General features: G+C 61.8%; 3 protein-coding genes across 3 annotated transcripts; all 3 read right to left on the reverse strand.

Moving 5' to 3' along the window:
* Nucleotides 1–2548: 2548 nt before the first annotated feature.
* On the reverse strand, nucleotides 2549–2857 carry LINJ_25_1610 (conserved hypothetical protein; the record flags this gene model as incomplete). Its single annotated transcript, XM_001466155.1, has 1 exon — nucleotides 2549–2857. One exon carries the CDS (start codon nucleotides 2855–2857, stop codon nucleotides 2549–2551), a length of 309 nt encoding a protein of 102 aa, XP_001466192.1.
* A 1736-nt stretch (nucleotides 2858–4593) lies between these two features.
* On the reverse strand, nucleotides 4594–7029 carry LINJ_25_1620 (putative protein kinase; the record flags this gene model as incomplete). The annotated part of the gene is made up of 1 exon (XM_001466156.1): nucleotides 4594–7029. One exon carries the CDS (start codon nucleotides 7027–7029, stop codon nucleotides 4594–4596), a length of 2436 nt encoding a protein of 811 aa, XP_001466193.1.
* A 2071-nt stretch (nucleotides 7030–9100) lies between these two features.
* Nucleotides 9101–15997, reverse strand: LINJ_25_1630 (conserved hypothetical protein; the record flags this gene model as incomplete). Its single annotated transcript, XM_001466157.1, has 1 exon — nucleotides 9101–15997. One exon carries the CDS (start codon nucleotides 15995–15997, stop codon nucleotides 9101–9103), a length of 6897 nt encoding a protein of 2298 aa, XP_001466194.1.
* Between the last annotated feature and the right edge of the window lie 3321 nt (nucleotides 15998–19318).

Here is a 19318-nt window from a genome sequence, read left to right on the forward strand (position 1 = left end):
GGTGTCAGTAACATAAGCTTTCTCATCAGTCGCACGGACGCAGAGGCAGGGGCAGGCAGGCACGGCTGGGAGGAGGTGGAGGGGGTGGGGGCCGTGGCGGTGCCGCACACGGGAACGCGCACATCAGACTCAGGGCACAGCCATTGCGGTGGCAGACCCCAGGCGTTGCTGTTCCACAGGACGGAGGTATGTCGTTCAGACGGCTCTTACCTAGTTGCGTGTTGCGTACTCGTCACGTGTGCGCGCGTGCAGGGCGGGTCGCGGCGGACCGCGCACCACCGCCACTATCCGCAGCAGCCAGTGTGTCAGTCCGCAATGTGGTGTCAGTCACATGCACGGTCAGCGGTATCGGAGTGTTGCGTGTTCCACATCATGTGGGGCTGCTGGCGATGATGCGTGGTTTGGGGGGAGGGGCAGGTAGGGGGCAAGGACGTGCGCCGGTCAGCCACACCTCGCGGGTGTGTGCGTAATCACAACGGGTTGTTCAGACAAGAGTGAAACATGACTGGCTCATCACGTGGGTGCGCACACGCGGGGTGGCTGCAGCGAGGCGGGGGCAAGGGCAGGCGGGTGGCTCTGGTGGCTCTAGTGGCGCACGGCTGTGTGCGCGTGGGCGTGCGTTCAGACAGGGATAACTATACAGATGTGTGCTCGTCACCGACAGTGTCAGACTAGAGGTGTCAGTAACATAAGCTTTCTCATCAGTCGCACGGACGCAGAGGCAGGGGCAGGCAGGCACGGCTGGGAGGAGGTGGAGGGGGTGGGGGCCGTGGCGGTGCCGCACACGGGAACGCGCACATCAGACTCAGGGCACAGCCATTGCGGTGGCAGACCCCAGGCGTTGCTGTTCCACAGGACGGAGGTATGTCGTTCAGACGGCTCTTACCTAGTTGCGTGTTGCGTACTCGTCACGTGTGCGCGCGTGCAGGGCGGGTCGCGGCGGACCGCGCACCACCGCCACTATCCGCAGCAGCCAGTGTGTCAGTCCGCAATGTGGTGTCAGTCACATGCACGGTCAGCGGTATCGGAGTGTTGCGTGTTCCACATCATGTGGGGCTGCTGGCGATGATGCGTGGTTTGGGGGGAGGGGCAGGTAGGGGGCAAGGACGTGCGCCGGTCAGCCACACCTCGCGGGTGTGTGCGTAATCACAACGGGTTGTTCAGACAAGAGTGAAACATGAATGGCTCATCACGTGGGTGCGCACACGCGGGGTGGCTGCAGCGAGGCGGGGGCAAGGGCAGGCGGGTGGCTCTGGTGGCTCTAGTGGCGCACGGCTGTGTGCGCGTGGGCGTGCGTTCAGACAGGGATAACTATACAGATGTGTGCTCGTCACCAACAGTGTCAGAAGAGGTGTCAGTAACATAAGCTTTCTCATCAGTCGCACGGACGCAGAGGCAGGGGCAGGCAGGCACGGCTGGGAGGAGGTGGAGGGGGTGGGGGCCGTGGCGGTGCCGCACACGGGAACGCGCACATCAGACTCAGGGCACAGCCATTGCGGTGGCAGACCCCAGGCGTTGCTGTTCCACAGGACGGAGGTATGTCGTTCAGACGGCTCTTACCTAGTTGCGTGTTGCGTACTCGTCACGTGTGCGCGCGTGCAGGGCGGGTCGCGGCGGAGAGAATGTGGGGACTGCCGTGCCGCGATGGGTGCAGGAGGGGAAAGGCCGCGTTGAGGTGATGGAAGAATGGTGGGTGCTGTGTGGGTGGTAGAGTGACGGAGACGTGCGGGAATAGCGGGCGAGGGAGGCGCAGGGGAAGTGGGCAGTGTGTTTTGGCGAGTGTGCGGGTGCGTAGTGTTCCACAGCATGCGTAGGGGCATGGGCCGCGAGGGTGGAAGGGCGTCTCGGTAATGAGGCTATCGACGAGTTCGCAAACCATTGCTATGGCCGATAAGGTCACGGGAAGGGCCTGTTAGGAAGCCACTGGTGGATCCGTGGCGGGGAATTTATGTTGACGTCGAGTGCGCTGCTGTTGACGGGTGGCGGCAAGCGGTGCTGGCGAAGCCGATCATGCGAAAGAAGAAGTGGTCTCAGGTGAGTTGACGGAAATGATGATGATGAGTCTCGTTTGAGTTAGCGCTGTAATGAACAAAGGAGTGCCCTCACCGTGAGGTGTGGGAGTGGGTGGGTGAGTGTGCTGATAGGGGATGGAATCGGATGGTGAGAAGATGCGCTGCTCCTTTCTCCCACAGGGCCCTTCCATCCTTTACTACTGCACACACCCACACACGCACGCAGCACAACAGAAAGAGGTGCTCGCAGAGGCTGAACACTGGGGAAAACGGGGACATACGCCGCAAGAGGGCCGGCTCCGGACACGTTCACGCATGCAATCCCAACCCCAGGCAGATGCGCACGTAGGCATGCGTACACGGACACGGCCGCTTCTTGGACAGCAGGTCGAGGGCGTGAGATGTGAACATTCGCTCAGTGGCTTTCTGAAAGACTGGTGAGGGACCCAACTTCGGTGTCCAGAGATGGGGAGTGGGTGAAGCAAGCGCACGCCCGCTTGCCTTCGAACCGTGCGCCAACTCCTTAGTGGCAGACGTCACATGTTACCCGCTGCTGCGTCTTTCATCCACTGATACGGCAGGTCTCCGCTGCGCAACTTCTGCTCGAACTCCTTCTTATGATCGATCGCCATGTACATGCCGTTGCGGACCTTGCTGATGCAGCGATCGAGGCACGCCTTCTCGCCGGGATGGTACGGGATGGCGTCATCGCCGTAGTGCGTAATGCACTTCTTTGTGCAGTACATGAACCCTTCGTTGCTGATGTGATAAAGCTTCTCGGACAGGACGACCGCTTCCGACTGCGTCAGCCCCATGAGGCTCGGATTGGACTGCACCGGCTGCATTCTTCCCCTTCCCTACAGCTGCAAGATTGCGGGTATGTGCTTGCAAGCGCAAGTGCCGGTAGGCGGTGTCACTGGAGCTGACAGACGTGTCTGCGAGCGAAAGGAAACGAAGCTCACAACAAAGCCAATAGCAGCAGCACCAGTAATGCACGCAAAGGTTCGAGTGGCACGGAGTCACTTTTCCGGTGGAGTGTGCAAGTGCGTATGAAGTTCGGCGCGGTGATGATAGAGAGATATATATGGGAGAGTGAGCAGTGGGGAGAGGATGAAGCAACGATGGTGGTAGTGGAGGGGGAAGAATGAGGCTGATGAGTGAAGAAGCAGCCCCCCACCCACCCAGACACAAGAAGAGCGGCTTTGATGTTCATTTTTGTGTGTGCATTGCACACATGCGACGTCGTGCACCGCTCCGCGGCACCGGCTACTACGCCTTTCTTCTTCACACGTCGCTCTTTCACTCTGTTTTGGCTGCCGCCTCCTTTCACCTTCCCTATCTCTCAAGATGCCTCAGTTTGCTAGAGCAGTGCCCGACGCACACACACACACACAAAAGGCAAACAACACTGACGACGCCGCGTACGTGGGCCCCATTATACTTGCGAGAGTTGCGTGCATGTCCCATGCCTTCTTATATATATGTATGTGTGTTGTCGACGTGCAGCTTCGCTGCGTGACGACACGACGCGGTGAAACAAAGACGGACACGTTTGCGTCGTCTTCCCTACCCTTCCCTTCACGATGGGTGGAGAGCGGCCAGCGCCGTCATCGTGGTGTGTTCAGGTGCGCTTGCTTGATGCGTGTGCGCTACTGTGGAGCCAAAGGAGAGCATGGAGAGAGAGAGATTCGTGCAACATCACCGCAAAGAGAAGAGCGACAAACGGCAGTTACGGGGTAAGAAGAAGCGACATGGCACTCGTACCCCCCTTCCCCCCCCCCACACACACACACTACCACCACCAGCACACGTGTGCGTGTGTGCTTGAGAGTGAGTGTCTACCGCATTCGCTCTGCCGGCCTTTCCCTTTCCACGCCTCTCACCACTCAGCCGAAGACCTCTTCAGTCGCCCTTTCCGCTACTGCGCCACACCTGAGCGGCGACGCAGACACACAACCAAACATCTGCGCACACGCACGCATGCCGTTGCACCATGGGCTCTTGCTCCGAGAAGGAACAGATGGTTCAGCTGGGCCACATAGCGCCGCCAAAGCAGTGAAGCCCTTCTCTGCAACAGGCGAGCAAACAAGCAACAGGCTTGACAGCCACCAAAACTCGCGCGTTCCCCACATTCACATGGCGGGCTGAATCGAGCAGACCACAGACGCACTTTGCGGCGACAGAGAGAGGTGTGTGCGTGTGGGGGTGGGGTGGGGTGGGGGCAGAGAGATGCAGCAGTGGTGATGGTGGTGGTCGTGGGAATGGGGTGGGGGAGGTGTTGAGCGACACAGCCCACACACACACACACACACCTTTCTACATACATATACGAGAATACGCCGACGGTTGTGCATCCTTGCCTTTCCATTACAGCATGCGTGTCGCTCTTTCGGCCATCACGAAGAACACAGGCGCATGGAAGCCACGCACACACGCACACACGCACACGCGCTCACGCTTTGGGAACGCATGCCGAGCGAGGGCGAGCGAGAGGGGGACCGCAGCCAACGAAGGCGAAGAGCTTCTAACAGTGGTGACGCACGACGCACCGACATAGATAAACGCGCGGGGGACGTGGGCTCTAAATGTTCCGGAAGAAGGGATGCTGCATGGCCTCCTCTGCTGTGATGCGCTTGAATGGGTGGTAGCAAAGCATGCGCCGCGTCAGGTCCAGCAGGTCTGGCAGCGGGGCGAGGATATCATCAAGAGTTGGCATGCGAGTCACGTAGTCGATGTCCCCCGGAAGCGTCTCCTCGAGCGGCTCCAGTCCATCATCCTCTGTCTTGCCGCTTGCCGCTGACGCGAAGCGCTGCTGCTTCTCCTGCTCATGCACCATGCTTTTCGATACAGGCCACTTGAGGTCAAAGTCTCGGTTATTCGGCTGGAGGGTGAAATAGTGGCGGAAGGTGCGCATGTCGCATGCGAAGACACTGCGCAGGTTTGTCGCCGTCCCGCTGCGGATGCCGTCCTTGTCGTGAAAGGTTCCGATGACGTGCTGCATCATGGCCAGGTGCTCCATCGTGTGGTTCGGCATGAACAGACACTCGCCTGTGAGCAGCTCCGGGATCATGCATCCCAGGGAGAAGATGTCCGCCGAGGTGTTCCAGCCAAAGCCCAGCAGTACCTCAGGGCTGCGATAGTGGGAGGTCTGGATCGGGTTGTAGCTGACCGGAACGTGCGCGTAGCCTGGGATAAGGCTGTGGTCGCGGAAGGTGGAGAGAAACTGCGCTGCGCCGAGGTCGACGACACGCACGCTGTTCATCACCGGCATTGGCACCCTCACGTAGTGCGCCAGTGTCAAGTCGCCCTTTTGGGACGGGGTCACGTCGACGGGCACGATGCTGAGGCCCGTCGACGACATCGACGCCGCCCCTTCGCCCGCCGAACGCGCCGCTTCCATCGGACCAGCTTTGAGCCCCTCCCCCTCCGCCGCTGCGCCCGTGACGGCGGCGACGCTGCGGTTCGATGACGGTGGAGGCGAGGAGAGGGTGAAGGCCATCTGCTCATGCCGGTGTGCCCGCTGCTCGAGGGAGGAGCTGTGGAGCTTGCAGTCGTCATTCGACCGCTTTTTGGTCTCGGCGGCGGAGGGCATGCGTTTGGCAACGGTGTCGCTGTTGCGGCGGAGGTAGTGGGTATAGTAGATGCCGACGTCGACGGAGAGCACCTTGGAGGACTCGAAGAGAACATTTTCCGGCTTCAGGTCTGTGTGCACGACGCCGCGGCAGTGGATAAACTGCAGGAAGGTCAGCACCTGATACAGCACCGCCTTGAGGAGCGGGAGAGGGAGGCCCCGGTAGTACACACGCCGCCGCCGCTGCTGCTGCTGCTGCGGTTGCTCCTGTGTGAGTGGCGGCAATGGCTGCTGTGCGTCCCCGCTGGCGCCCATGTCCACGGTCACTGCCGTTGCAGAAAACTGTCGTGGCATCGTGGAGAAGGCGCCGTCGCTGCAGGTGCTCTTCCCCGACTGCGCCTCAGTGCGCAGCCGCTTGTGCCGAGACGCGCGTGTCACCTCCTTGCTCTTCTGCCGGATGGTGTTCAGCACGTTCAGAAGTGTCGGGCCCATCACAGGAAAGACGATGGCCGGGTGCACCGGATGCGCAACGTACCCCATGGGCACGAGGAAGCGGCCTTGATCAGCAAAGTACTGCTGTTTGATACCGCACGTGGAGGCGGTGAACATGACAACGGAGCGGACGGAGATGTACGGCGATGAGGTCGTCGTGCCCTGACGGTGCCCCGCCGCCGCCGCCGCTGCGACTTCCTCCGGCGCTACCGAGGGTGGGTCGACGCAGATGGAGTTGAGGATGGTGAACTCGTCCCAGCACGCCTCGATGTACTCCTCCTTGTCGCGGAACACCTTCAGCGCCACCCGCGCCGGGACGTCACCGGAGATTTGAGTGGCCAGCGCCGGCGAAGACGGCGGTGCGATGCCGAGCACCACCTTCGAGAAGGTCCCTTTGCCGAGCGTGCGCTCGTACAGGTATGTGTCGTAGAGCACAAACTGCTTCTCTTGTTGCGGGGGGCCGCTGACGCTACCCGTCGGTGAGGAGGTCCGCGACATCGCCGAGGCGGCCTCGACCACGCGCATGAACGGCGTCGCGTCGCGGCGGAACTTCTCCGCGTAGGCCTCCGTGAATATTGGGTACTTCTTCGTCACATCCTCGGCGTAGTTGCGCGGGTCCTTTTCGTTCGTCTCGTCCTCCACATCCTCGTCGCTGTAGGAGGACGAGACCGACGACGACGAGGACGGCGCCGCATGTGGCAGGGGCGGAGGTGGGGTGGGCCAGTTGCTCTGGCTGCTCGCACGTGATCGACATGTGCAGGAGGAGCTTTGCGTGAGCGCCACGGAATGTGCCGAGGCGTGCGTCGCCGGGCCACCGGCACGCTCGCACAGCCGGTGTGCCTGCCCCTCGTCGTCATTGCCGCCGCCCTGCGACACCGGTGTCGCGTAGTAGGAACTGTGGCTGGTCACTGCCGCACTGCTGAGAGTGGGGTCTACGTAGAGCGTCTGCACCATCACGGTAGTCGTGGTGTTGCCTTCAGCACCGCTGCCGTGCCCGTCGCAGGGGCTGTGATGGTGCAGCGGCTGCTGCGCGTGCGCATTGTCTTCCTCACTGCCCGTACTGGAGCCGCGGTTACGCTTGAGGGGACTCGTCAGATTGTGCTGGAGCATTGCGGAGAAGGGGGCGGAAACAAGGCGGGTGGCTGTGGCTGATGCACCGCCTCGCGACGTATCGGATGCTGCGGATTCAGGACGCGGCCCACGTGCGCGGATGCGTAGGCATACACACACACGGAGAGAGGCACACACACACACACACACACACTGACCCACACGAGTGTGTCCCTCCTCTTGGTTTTTGGGTCTTACACGTCCCTCCACCCTTTTCACTTGATATGAGTGCGTGCGTGTGTGTGTGTCGGTGCGTATGCGTGAATGTATGTTGGACGGTTGGCGATTTTGAGCGGACACCCCACCACCGCCACCACTGGAGCAACACGAAACGAAAAGGAGGTGGGTGGGGTGCGTCGGAGATGAAGGGTGAAGAGGTCACACACACAGCACTGAGTGGTGCTGTTCGTGGTGGTTAGGTCGATGATGAACTGTGTATGTGTGTGTATACGCGTGTGTGAGGGACTACGGGGAGACGGGGTGAAGTGAGGTGCGTATGTATGTGTATGCGTGTGCGTGTCAGGGGGCTATAGACACACACGAACAAGCACAGGCATCAACAGAAAACAGCAGCAGCACACAAGCGTGATCTCCTTTTCGTCGCGTCGCTCTCTGCCGCAGGCAGCGATGGCGAGCACTGCTCGAGTTCTGCACAACGTCTTCGCCTTTTTCGTTTCTACTCTTCACTGCGGTCTTTCCTTCCCCTTGGCTATCCCGCCGCTTTTTGTGCGACTGCTGCTGCTGTGTTGATGTTGATGCGCTTAAGCGTGTACGCGTGTGTGCACGGCAGTGGCGAACAGCAAACGGTTGGCTGCGATGAGCGGAGGGAGAAAGAAGAAAGGAGTGAGAGAGAGGTGGTGGTGGTGAACACATGCACGTGTGCGTATGGGTACAGATCACCGCCACTGTGAGAGGGGTCAGTTGGAGAGGGGGGGGACAGACACCGATGCGGGAACGCGCGATCGCACACAAATAACAGAGAGAGGGGACGGAATGGGGAGAGGGGGGAGGGAGGGAGGGGGCGATAACAAGAGGGTTGCCGAGCGTGAGCGCGTGGATGGAGGCACGTAGGAGAGTGGTGGTGGTGGTGTGGGGTGTGGTAAGAACAGCAAAATGAAAACAAACACAACACAGAAAAGAGGAGGAGGGGAGAGTTCCTCTCACTCGGAGGGGGGTGCGGGGTTGCTTGTGCGTCCGTATGTATATGGTGTGGAGATGATTTAGCTGCAGCTGCCGATGCGCCGTTGTGCCGGCATGTGTATTGGTCATGCCAGAGAGCAAGGAAAGGAGGGAAAGAGAGATGAGTTGCCGGAAGACGGATTGAGGGCAGGGGAGGAGTTGCGGGCGAGACCTCGCTGCACATGCGCACCCAGAGACACACACACACACGTGAGCGCGAGGATGGCGATAAGAAATGAGGCAGACGCTGATGCCGAAACGTGCGCGTATGTAAGTGCGAGTGTGCTTGTCCATATGAGGGAGGCCATACGCGCGCGCACATACACAGGTGTATAGCTCACCTGATCCAACACCTCACTGAAGCACGCTCTCCCCAAGCAGCTCCATCAGCGGCTGTCATCTTCGAATCTTTCCCATTTTCGAGGATAGCTATGCTCCCTCCTGTGCTGATTGAAGGGGATGAGCGGGGGGAGAGTTCAGCTTGCTGTTGAGCTCGAGAAGTGACCAAGTAAATAAAGACTGCCCCCCCCTGGAACACACACACACACCGGCACCACACACTCGGCAAACACGCAGCGACACAGGCGCACACGCATGGCCAGCTCCCACGCTTCATCCGCGCACAGTGCCAAGCACCACCTCCAGGAGACGCATACACACATAAGCGCACTACTCATGCGCGCGGCACACGTGCACAACAACGTTGCTCTGCCCATCCAGCTGCACTGCTGTGCATTCATGTCGGTGGCGTCGTCGCGTCGACTGCGGCTGCTCCCGATGGCGGGAGGGACGAGGACGACGGGGAGGGCGGGGGGATGCCTACAGCGACGTCAGCAGTGAAGCCAGCTGGGGAAGATGCCGCAATGCCAGAAGCAGAGGACGGCGATAGCGGATTGTGTACCCAAGCGGCGAAAGCGGAATGCTCTGCTTCCTGAGAGTTCCCGGCTTCCTGTGAGTGCCGTGGCAGAGAAGGCGCGTGCCTCGCTGCCGGCGAAGTCCACGTTTCCGTATCCTTGGCGTCAGCTGCGTTCATCAGCACTTCGGTACCGTCGCACACGTCAGCGGCACATGCAAACCCGACATCGCTCGAGCGCAGCTGCCGCATCGGAGACACGAGGCCGATCTGCGTCTTGGTGCCAGTCACGCACAGAGGGTCCGAGTCCTCGCGCACCGCCAACTCCGCCATGCATTCAACACTGCCCATCCCGTCAGCGCCGCTCAGCGGATGCGGACCATCGTGCGACCATTGCAAGGGCGAGCTCGTCTCACTGATATCGAGGGTGAATGCCGCCTCCGCTGCGTGGCTCTCGAACGCAACTGCGGGGAGGTGAAGAGGGCTGCCCAGCTCCTCGGCATCGTCGCACGGCTGCCGCGCAGGTGATCGAACCGAGGAGAAGGTTCCTTGGGCGCCGACGGCGGCCACAACCGCGGGCTGCGCGACGCTGTCCATCTTGCGCGACGTTGCCGAGACCAGATCGGCCACCCAGGAGCCACCGACACTGTCGGGCGCCGAGACTCCTCCGTTGCCTATGGCCATAGCTTCTTCCGTTAGGGGTGGCGGCGCTGCCGCTGGCATCAGGGGCGTACTCCAGGAGGGGCTGCGCAAAGGGGCTGCCGCGCTGCCACCGACGCTGGTGACCGACCTGGGCGTGGCAAAGGAGCTGTTGGCTGTGCAGTGGCCGCCCCTGGACGTGCCGCCCCCCGCCATCTTGACGGTGGGGCGGTATACGTATTGCAGCCCATGGGGGTCCGACACGTTGCCGAGCCTCGCTCTCTCGAGCTCCGTTTCGAAGATCTCCAGCTGGCGGAAGAATTTGCGAGCGGCGTCATGCGAGCGCGTCGCCGCAGCCGCTGCGGTGGAGGGGGCGCTCACGGCCGCGACAGGAGCAGCCGCGGGTGCGGCTTTCCGCACCGTCACCCCAGAACCCTCCCCCACAGCGGTCGATGTAGCGGCGCGGTCATCGACCATGATGACGCGGGTTAGAGCAGGCGCAGTGTAGGACATCACCTGGCTGACTGTCGCACCACCGGCCGGGCCGAGAGGGGCAAGCTGGCGCACCAGCTCCGCCGCCCGGGTGCCGTAGCGTTCTACCAGCGTCATCACACTGCTATGCGCTGCAGCCGCCAGATACCCCTGCAGGGCTTGCCGGCGTCCGCACCGTTCCGCGCCGCTGCGCATGTCTGCGCCGTCGTCGGGTCGCTGGCGCCCACACAGCTGCAGGTCTGAGAGCAACACGCGCGGTGCAGTTCTGGGCGCTGCCGACGGTGTCTTGTGACTCAGCAAGGCGCGGATGAGAGACGGAAGTGTCATACCCGTGCACATGAGCGGCTGCGCACCCTCCGTGCCTCGCATCTCGTCAGCGCCATCAGCGCCGTCGTCGTCTTTTTCGGCGGTGCTGTGCAAGTAGCAGATGGAGGCAGCACTGAGAGAGATGCGCTGGCAGTCCACCAGCCCAGGGCGCAGTGCGAGCGCCGTGAACTGCACCTCGTACTCCTCGCTCGGCATCAGCAAGAATGTGTGCACTGTCTTCCCTACAAACAGCACCGGCACATCGGACCCGCTCGCCGTCATCGCTGCCGGAGGAGACGGTGGTGGTGGTGGTGTGGCAGGGCTGGCGGCCTGGTCGCCCCTCGCTCCTCCTTCGCGAGCGTGCTTGAGGAAGGAGAGAGAATGGTGCGGCACAGGGGGCGGCAGGGCCTCGGCGGTCACGAGCAGCGGCACCGGCGCCAGCGACAGGCAGCGCAGCGTCACCGGCACCGGGGCAGCAACAGTCTTGTCCGATGCTCGGCTCGGTGTGACTCGCACGACTGGCGGTGCCTGAACGTGCGACACCAAGGCTCCCTGCCAGCGCTTGAGGCTGGCGTAGCGCACCAGCATGGCCTCGCAGAGCTCTTGCTGGGTTTGCTCGGCCGACACGCCAGCCCTGACGGCGCTGAGGGCCGGCCGCAGCGACGTTGCCGACTCCTGCTCAGCCTGCCGCTTCTGCTGCTGCGCCACTGTCTGGTACACGTGCTCGATGGGGTCCACGAAGAGGAACACATGGCCTTCTCGCTGGCCCAGATCACCACCAACACCACTGTGTTTCTTATGACTCTCAGCACCGCCACCCTCTTCGCGCACCCACGCCACGGCGATGGCGAGTGGGGTGTACTGCTCTATCGGGCCCCCGCAGAGACGCCGCTCCTCGTCCGCCTCGTCGCATCGGCGCTGTTTTGCTGTCTTCGTTGCCTCCTTCTGTTGCCCAGCTTTGTCGGCGTAGAACGCTAAGCCGCCGCCGGCCTCGTCCGCGGACGGGCGTGCGCCGACGTGGCCCGGCCCAACACACGAGGTTTGCAGAAAGAAAAGATTGCGCTCCGACTGGGATACAGACGTGCCGAGGTGCTCCTCCACGGCCTTCGCGCGTGCTGGCGACGGAAGTGCCTTCGCCAGCGCTATGCACGTGGTGTCGCGGTACGGGCATTGCGCCCCGGCGCTGGTGGCGGCGGCGCCGTCGCTCAGCGACACGCGCCGCACCGTCGCATCTGCCCCTTCTGCGGCGCGCGGTTGCCGCTTTACCAGCAGAGGCAGCGTCAGCGAGTCTCCGTGGGAGAGCAGGCAGTGCACGGCGCAGTCCGCAAACAGCTCTTCTGTGCCCTTGTGCTCGACACCCCAGCGGGGACTGTGCACGACCAACACGCGGGCAACGCGCACTGGCGCGTACGAGTGGCCTCTGGCGTGGGTATGACACGACGATGCCGCGCTTCCGCTGCTGGATACCGGCACTGCTTGCACGACATCCGGGGTGCTCGCCGGAGTGATGGAGGCAGGCTCGCCGCTTGTGGTGGTGATTGCGGTCGCGGCAGTAGCGGTGACCGGCGCACGTGCCACGGCCGGGCTAATGTTCTTCACCGTCAGCACCACGGCTGTTTGCAGTGACGCGTTGGCTGGCGGCAGCACTGTCGAGTGCATTGCCACGACTGGCTGGACTTCGCACCGGCGCAGCAGCCGATGCAGGCATACCATGACCGCCGGCCCGCCCGCGGCCTTGTGGGCCGCAACAGCAGCTGTGGGGCTGTGTAGCTGCCGGTGCAGCAGTGAGGTGGGCGACGCCATCGTCGACGTCAGCGCGGACTCCGTCGGCGGGGTCGCATTCGCGGGGTCGAGCTCCGCGGCGCTCGCGAACAAGCACGGCGGCAGCTTCTCTGGCTCCGGCAGGGGCCCGGAAAGGTAGGCAATCAGCAGAAAAAAGTAATTGGGCGTGTTCTGCAGCGCCGCATCGCTGCGCCGATGTTGCGCACGTATGGTGACGGCGAAGGTGCGAGTCTCTTGCGCCTTCAGGTGCTCTGCCAGCACCAACGGAGCCTCCCGCTCGAGATTCTGCAGCCGGCCGAATTCCTCGATGTACATGAGATGCGATGCCGCGGGGCTACGCTGCAGAACCACGTGTACCGCGTCCTGCTGCGCGCTGGTGTTGCGCACGACGAGGTTGGTGTAAAAGTACTCGCCGTCGCATAGGTGTTCCGGAATCGGAGGCTGAAAGGTGGCCGTGACACACGCCTTCGACGGCGTCACGCTCACGTGGATGTTCTCCGGGGCATCGAGGGAGGGCATCGGGTTCTCAATCGCGTACTCGTACAGGCTCTCCGGACACCCAGGCCGGCTTTCCCGCGTTGCAAAGTAGTAGTACCCCTCCTGACCCAGCAAGGACCAGCACAGGCCGATGATAGCGTACTCGCCCTCTGACACAGGGTCGAAGGAGAGGGAGACGCGCCGACGCGCGCCGGCCTCGAGGCGCACCGTCTGCGTCATCGAGCTCTTCCACAGCTGCTCCGGTGACGCGTAGTCGAGGTAGAGCAGCGTCAAATCGGTCGCCTCAATCGAGCAGCCGATGATGTTCTCCATAACAAAGTTGAGCGCGAGCGGCTCGGCCTTTGCGATAGTGAAGCGCCGCTGCGGCTGTGCAGCGCTCCCTGACGCCGCCTCTGCCATAGGAAACACGTGGTCGTCCTGACGCGCACCTGCTTGCTGCGACACCGCCGGCGACGAGGCCCCGCCGCGTCTGTCGGCTGCCGTGTTGTACCGGTAGCTGCTGTTGGCCGTGCTACAGCTCCCACTGTGGCCGTCCTGGCTGCGCCGGCCGTGAGCAGTGCCGCCGCAGCCATATTTGCTGCCTCCGTGGAAGGCCGGGAAGCGGTAGGACGGGTGTGCCCTCAGCACCGTTTCCGTGTAGTTCTTCTTTAGATGCTTCTCCATGCTGTGCCATTCCGTCTCTGCGGCTGCCTCGCTCATCTTGCGCGCCGCGTCGTCGGTCAGCGTGTCGGTGCTGTAGTAGTTGCGGTCCACGCGAAAGGAGCCGCGCAGTATGCGAGGCATCGGCATGTGCGGGCACAGAGCGTAGCCCATGCTGGAGAGCATGCGCTTCTGCTGTGCCCAGAAGCCCTCGAACGCCTGCTGCGCGGTGGCAGGGTGACGATACAACGGTGTCCCTTGCGCGACGGCGACGCTTGTCATGGCGATTCCGCGCACGTCCTGGCCCAGCTGCATGTAGAGCTGGCCGGCGGTCAGGTAGAGGTGCTCGGTGAGCGTCTTCCACGTCTCCTGCGGGTCAATCGCGCGGAGCAGCTGCAGCACACGCAGGTAGCACCGCAGCGCCTGCTCCAGTGAGTTGTCGGCGCGGTACAGGGCGCCTGCCCGCTGCAGCCGCTGCGCAAACCGGCGCAGGTTCATGTACACAGGGTAGTCTCTCGGGATCGATGGTGGCACCTCTAACCCAGCTGGAAAAGGCGGGTTTGTGAAGGCCGCGATGCCGGCCAACAAGTCGTTCACGACGCCACTCAACAGATTTTGCCGCTGCAGGATGCCGCTCCGCAGCAGGTGTGTCAGGATCGCATGACACCGATCCAGCATGGGCGGGGTGCGGACTCGGCTGCTCTCGTAGAGCAGAAAGGCAACGCGCACCGCGTGCGTTGGCGTTCCAGCCGCCAAGTAGTCGTTCCACGCCACCTCCCAACGGTTTGTCTGCGAGCTCACCCGCTGCGTCGCGGAGGTCACGCCGGTGTACCACGGTGTCAGGCTCTGAGGCACCAGCTTGCCCTGCAGGAGCTGCGCCACGCCGATGCCCTCTTGGCAAGCCGCGATGAGGGCCCGGTTGTACGGCCGCAGCGCCAGCGTCTCGAGCAGCTCCTCGATGCACATGCGGTAGTACGAGATAGCGCCTTTCAGGTCGTGCAGCGCCAGCGAGAGATCACCGCAGTGCCGCATCTGCATCTCCAGCGAGTGCGCTACGTACCTTGGGAATGCAGACGAGTCCAAGCCGTTCGGCGTTTTGACTACGTCGGCAGTGCGGGGCCGGCCCTCGTCCTTGCCCTTGAACCACGCCGCCATCTTACTCAGCGTCGTCGTGCGCCGATCCTGCACGGACACGTCGAGCATGCGCAGCCGCCGCTCGACAAACTTGAAGAGGGACTGGGAGAGGTAGTAGGCCATGACGTTGTGCACGTCCGTCACGTCCTCGGGACTCATGTAGCACCCGGTGATGATGGCAGTGTTCGAGTTTGGCCAGGTGCCGCAGGTTCTGTGCACGGCGCGGAACGAAAGCGCGGGGGCGCAGTCAGCAGCGGTGCCGGACGGCGACGCGGCACCGGTGGAGGGGGAGGTAGTGGACGCGCTAGGAGATTGTGAAGCGGTGACGGTGTTGGACGATGCTGCTGCTGCTGCCTGCGCCGCTGCTTGATGAAGTGCTTGCGCAGAGGGCACGTCCATCACCATCGGCGAGGCCGCGATCCACATGGACGGATCGAGGTTCTTTACGGTGCGCGGGTCGACGACGGAGTTCACCTTGATGAGGGCGCAGTAATTCGCCCCGTAGAGCTGCTGCACGGATGTCAGAACCTGCCGCGCGGTGCTCAGCGACGGACTCAGCGGTGACGTGTTGTCGTGCAGGATTAGGTAGTACTGGTGCAGCTCTGTGTCCATGCCTGGGAGGCTGGCGCGCAACTCTTGGATGCGCCGTGCCTGCGCACGGAAGACCTGAAGCATGCCCTCGACGCCACCCGCCTCGGTCGTGGCAACGGCGAAGAGAGCCCCGATGGGGTAGTCGATGGTGTCGAAGGAGCTGCACCGCACGAGGCTGTGGAGGTCGCGAATGAAGGCGCGGTGCCACGTGGGGCAGGCGCGCTCCAGTAGCGTCGACACCGCTGCTGGTCCGCCGATTACCTCAGACGCTGCGGGGGGCGACGACGACTCTGTGGACGGTTGCGCCGCCCGGACTGGCCGCGGCAGCGATCCGTCGTGGCGGCTGCGATTCTTTGCAACAATGTCCCTCAGTGCAGCATCCAGCTGCTCCCCGTAGGCAAGGTCGAACGCCGCCGCGTTCCGAAGAAGGTGCCGAGTGTGCCGTGCCACCTGGGACAGCGAAACGTCACGCACACACTCGGTGCGCATCAGCCGAACACCGAACTTGTTGCACGCCACCGGTTCACTGCGGTCCCCGATGCGGGCGTAGAGCGGCCCGCCCGCGTACACGCTGTGCAGGCGTAGCAGGTGAATGAGATCCATACCATTACGGGCGCAAATGGCATCCGCCGCGGCGCTGCTCTCCACGACGACGACAGGGCGTGCGTACCGCTGCTCCACCCAGTCTTCTAGGCTCATGATGGCGACGTTTAGATCGGGGGACTGACTATGCAGGTGATACACACACACACACACACACACACACACACACGTGCTGGCACGCAAACTCAACACGCAGACGCAAGTAACAAAGCCGGCACGCGGAGGACCACGCGAATACCGACACAGGGAGACGACGGTATACGTGATGGGGCGTGGCTGTGGCTGTCGTAGCAAGAGGTAGTGAAGCAAGAGCGAGTGTTGAAGGTGAGCGTGTGTGGATGTGCGCGTGCACGGCGATAGGGAGAGGTCGTTGCTGAATCAGAGAAAGGTGACGGCCGCAGGAGAAACCCACACGCGACTGCCAAGCGAAGAGAACGCAAAGGAGGTGGGTGATAAGAGCACCAGCAAGAGAGATCGAGACAGAAGGAAATCGGGCAACTGCCTCGAAAGAGAAAGAGGACAAGCGAAAGAATGCGTGGAATGCGTGTGCGTTATCTTCCGGCACCTGCGGCGTGCGCGCAAAACAACGACGCCGACGCCGGTGAGTTTCACTATCGCCGCATGCGTGTTCGGTTATGTGTTGAGCGCGAGAGGACAAAAACATCAGCGCGTTTGAGAGACAGAGAGATGTGAGAGGTGAGGGAGATGGGAGTTACGGCCATGTGCTGTGGTGGGAGGGCGAGAGTGGTGAGATTCTAGCGCCATGTGCGCTCCCGCACACACACACACACACACACACACACATGCAAACACATCAGCGAGAGAGAGAGAACGCGGCAACAGGCACTGGAGCCGAGCAACTTCCACCCCACACTGTCTCACCGTTCCCAACGCTGTCACCATGCAGCGCACAAAGACACAGAACACCGATTGCCATAAACATGGAGAGCGTAGGCGTAGCGCAGAAGAACACGTGCATGCGCCCCTTGAGATCGCCCACGTGCGCGCGCGCACGCACACAAGACAGTGCCGATCATGCTTGATCAGTTCCCTTGAACTTGTTCGAGAAATGCAAATTGCCTTCGGAGTGCGCGCTCGTGCTTGTGCCGTGTAGTTCCTTCACCTATCTTCTCCATCGGCGAGATCGTACCGACCTCTTCATAACCACTACCATGTACTCCGCCCCCGCACACTAACCAACAAACACCATCAGCCGCAGATAACGGCCAGCCGCACTGCAAGGAAGTCTGCGGCAACGAGAGAGAGAGAGCGGGGATACCAGCGAGTGCAGGAGATACACATATGCATGCGCAGACACACAGGCGCATGGAGAGAGGAAGAGAAGGAGCAGGAAGCCGGAGTCAGAGGAGGCGCCGGTGGAGGAGGGCACCCCCACCCCCGGGAAGGGGGATCGACGACACAAACACAACAAAATAATAATAAAAATGAAAACATGCGTCAGTACAAAGACGAGGTAACCCACAACATGGCGACATCGCACGCGCACACAGACACAGACGCACACACACACACACACACACACACACACACGCATGCACGCCTGTGCCTGTGCGTGTGTGTGTGTGCAAACTGGAAAAAATGATCATCAACTGAGCATACACACACGCACACACGGACGGACAGACGAAAGCGGAGACAAGGGAAGAGAGAGAGCGCTCAAGAGCGAGATCTGGTAGAAACAACGCGAAGAAAAATGAAAAGGATGATAAAGGTGCAGAGGACGGCACGAGGGAGATGAGCGATGGAGAAGGCGGTGATGTGTGTGTGTGTGTGCGTGCTTGTATGTGCGAGCCCGTGAGTATCTGCGTTTGCTCGACGAAGAGAGAGGGAGAGACAAATATGTAGCGGAGAGAGAGGGGATAGGATAGAAAGAGGGGTGATAGGCGAATGAAAAAGAAAAAGGGAACTAGCCACGGCGACGATCCTCCTCCTCGACAACGACAACGGCCATCAAGGCACGGATGACCACCACGATAGAGAGGAGGCGGCGAAAGCAAGAGAAGGAAACCACTACAGAGGTACATATATATATATATATATGTGTAGATATCAGCAGCACTGCAGAGAGGCACACAATATGTGGGTCACGGAAAACACGCACACACACACACACACCTACACGCGAGGGGGTGGGTGGGTGGGGAGGGAGAGAGGCACGCACTTGTACATTGGAATCGACTTCACGGAAGAGAGAAGAGCAGGCGGAAAAGAGAGAGATTAGAGAGGAAGGGGGAGGGAGACACAGACACGTCCAAGTGACGCGGAATGAGCGCGTGAGGTGGGCACTGGTGGAGGAGGAGGAGGTTTGTGGAGATGGGGGGACGAGACTTCGCACCCCGTGACGATGTGCTGTAGTCAGTTCGGGTGGGATGAAGCGAATTCCGCATTTGCTGCGCCCTGTTTTTGCCCCCTTCCTCCTCCTTTGTCGTCTTGTGGTGGTGTCGGAGTGTGTGCATGGTGCATCGATTACGCGTGTGTGCGTGGCGGAGAAGACTTTCACGTTTTGGCTGCCCAACGTGTCCCTTTCCCTGCCATACAGCATGGGCACAACGCTCCTTCCTCCCTCCCACCTGGCCCACCCACCGCCGCAACAGGCCCCCACACCGCGTGGCGCCAAGCAGCCGTAGACACGCGCCGCTGCAGAAATGCGCCGACCCAGTCAGCGAAGCGCGGCCTCCGCCCCAGACCCTCTACCCGCCCTCCCCGCCCCGCAAGGTCGCCCCTCACGGCCGCTCGCCTTGTGCCCGGTCGCCACGTCGCGCATCCCTCGGGGCGCCTCGGGCTCCCCGAGCCAGGGCGCGGTGAGGGCCGGGGGGATGTATTCGAGTGACGCTGACACTCTGCCCAATCGCATGGATGGCACAAACGTGCTCACTGTCGCAGGCCGCTTCGATGCAGCGCCAGTCCAGGGCCTGACACCGCCGACACCCGTAGCGGTACATCGCTCTGGCCTCCCGCTACGGTCGTAGGTACTTGACGCTGGCATCACACTGGGGTGTCTCCGTCATCAGAGCCGCACACACGCACATCTATATGAGAAATCAAGGAAGAACATTTGGGTGGGCGGTGGGGCGGCATGTGAGCGGGAGAGAGAGAGAGAGGCTGCGGGCCTGGAGGCGGTGGCGGGGAGGAGAGCGAAGAGGACACACGCGATCTCTCTCGCTCTCCCTGTCCTTTGCCTTTACAACGGCAGACATACACACACACACAGAGGGAACACCGGCGGATATACATAACATACTCACATCCACACAGAGAGTGGGAGGAGGGGTGGGAGAGGGGAAAGATGACAGACACACACACACACATACGAACAGACATATAAGCGCATAGAGGGGAGGACGAGGTGCGCCAAAGAAAAGAAACCCTACAGAGGACTGCACAAGGTGAAGAAGA

Source organism: Leishmania infantum, chromosome 25, assembly GCF_000002875.2.
Source record: "Leishmania infantum JPCM5 genome chromosome 25".
NCBI classification, from domain to species: Eukaryota; Euglenozoa; class Kinetoplastea; order Trypanosomatida; family Trypanosomatidae; genus Leishmania; species Leishmania infantum.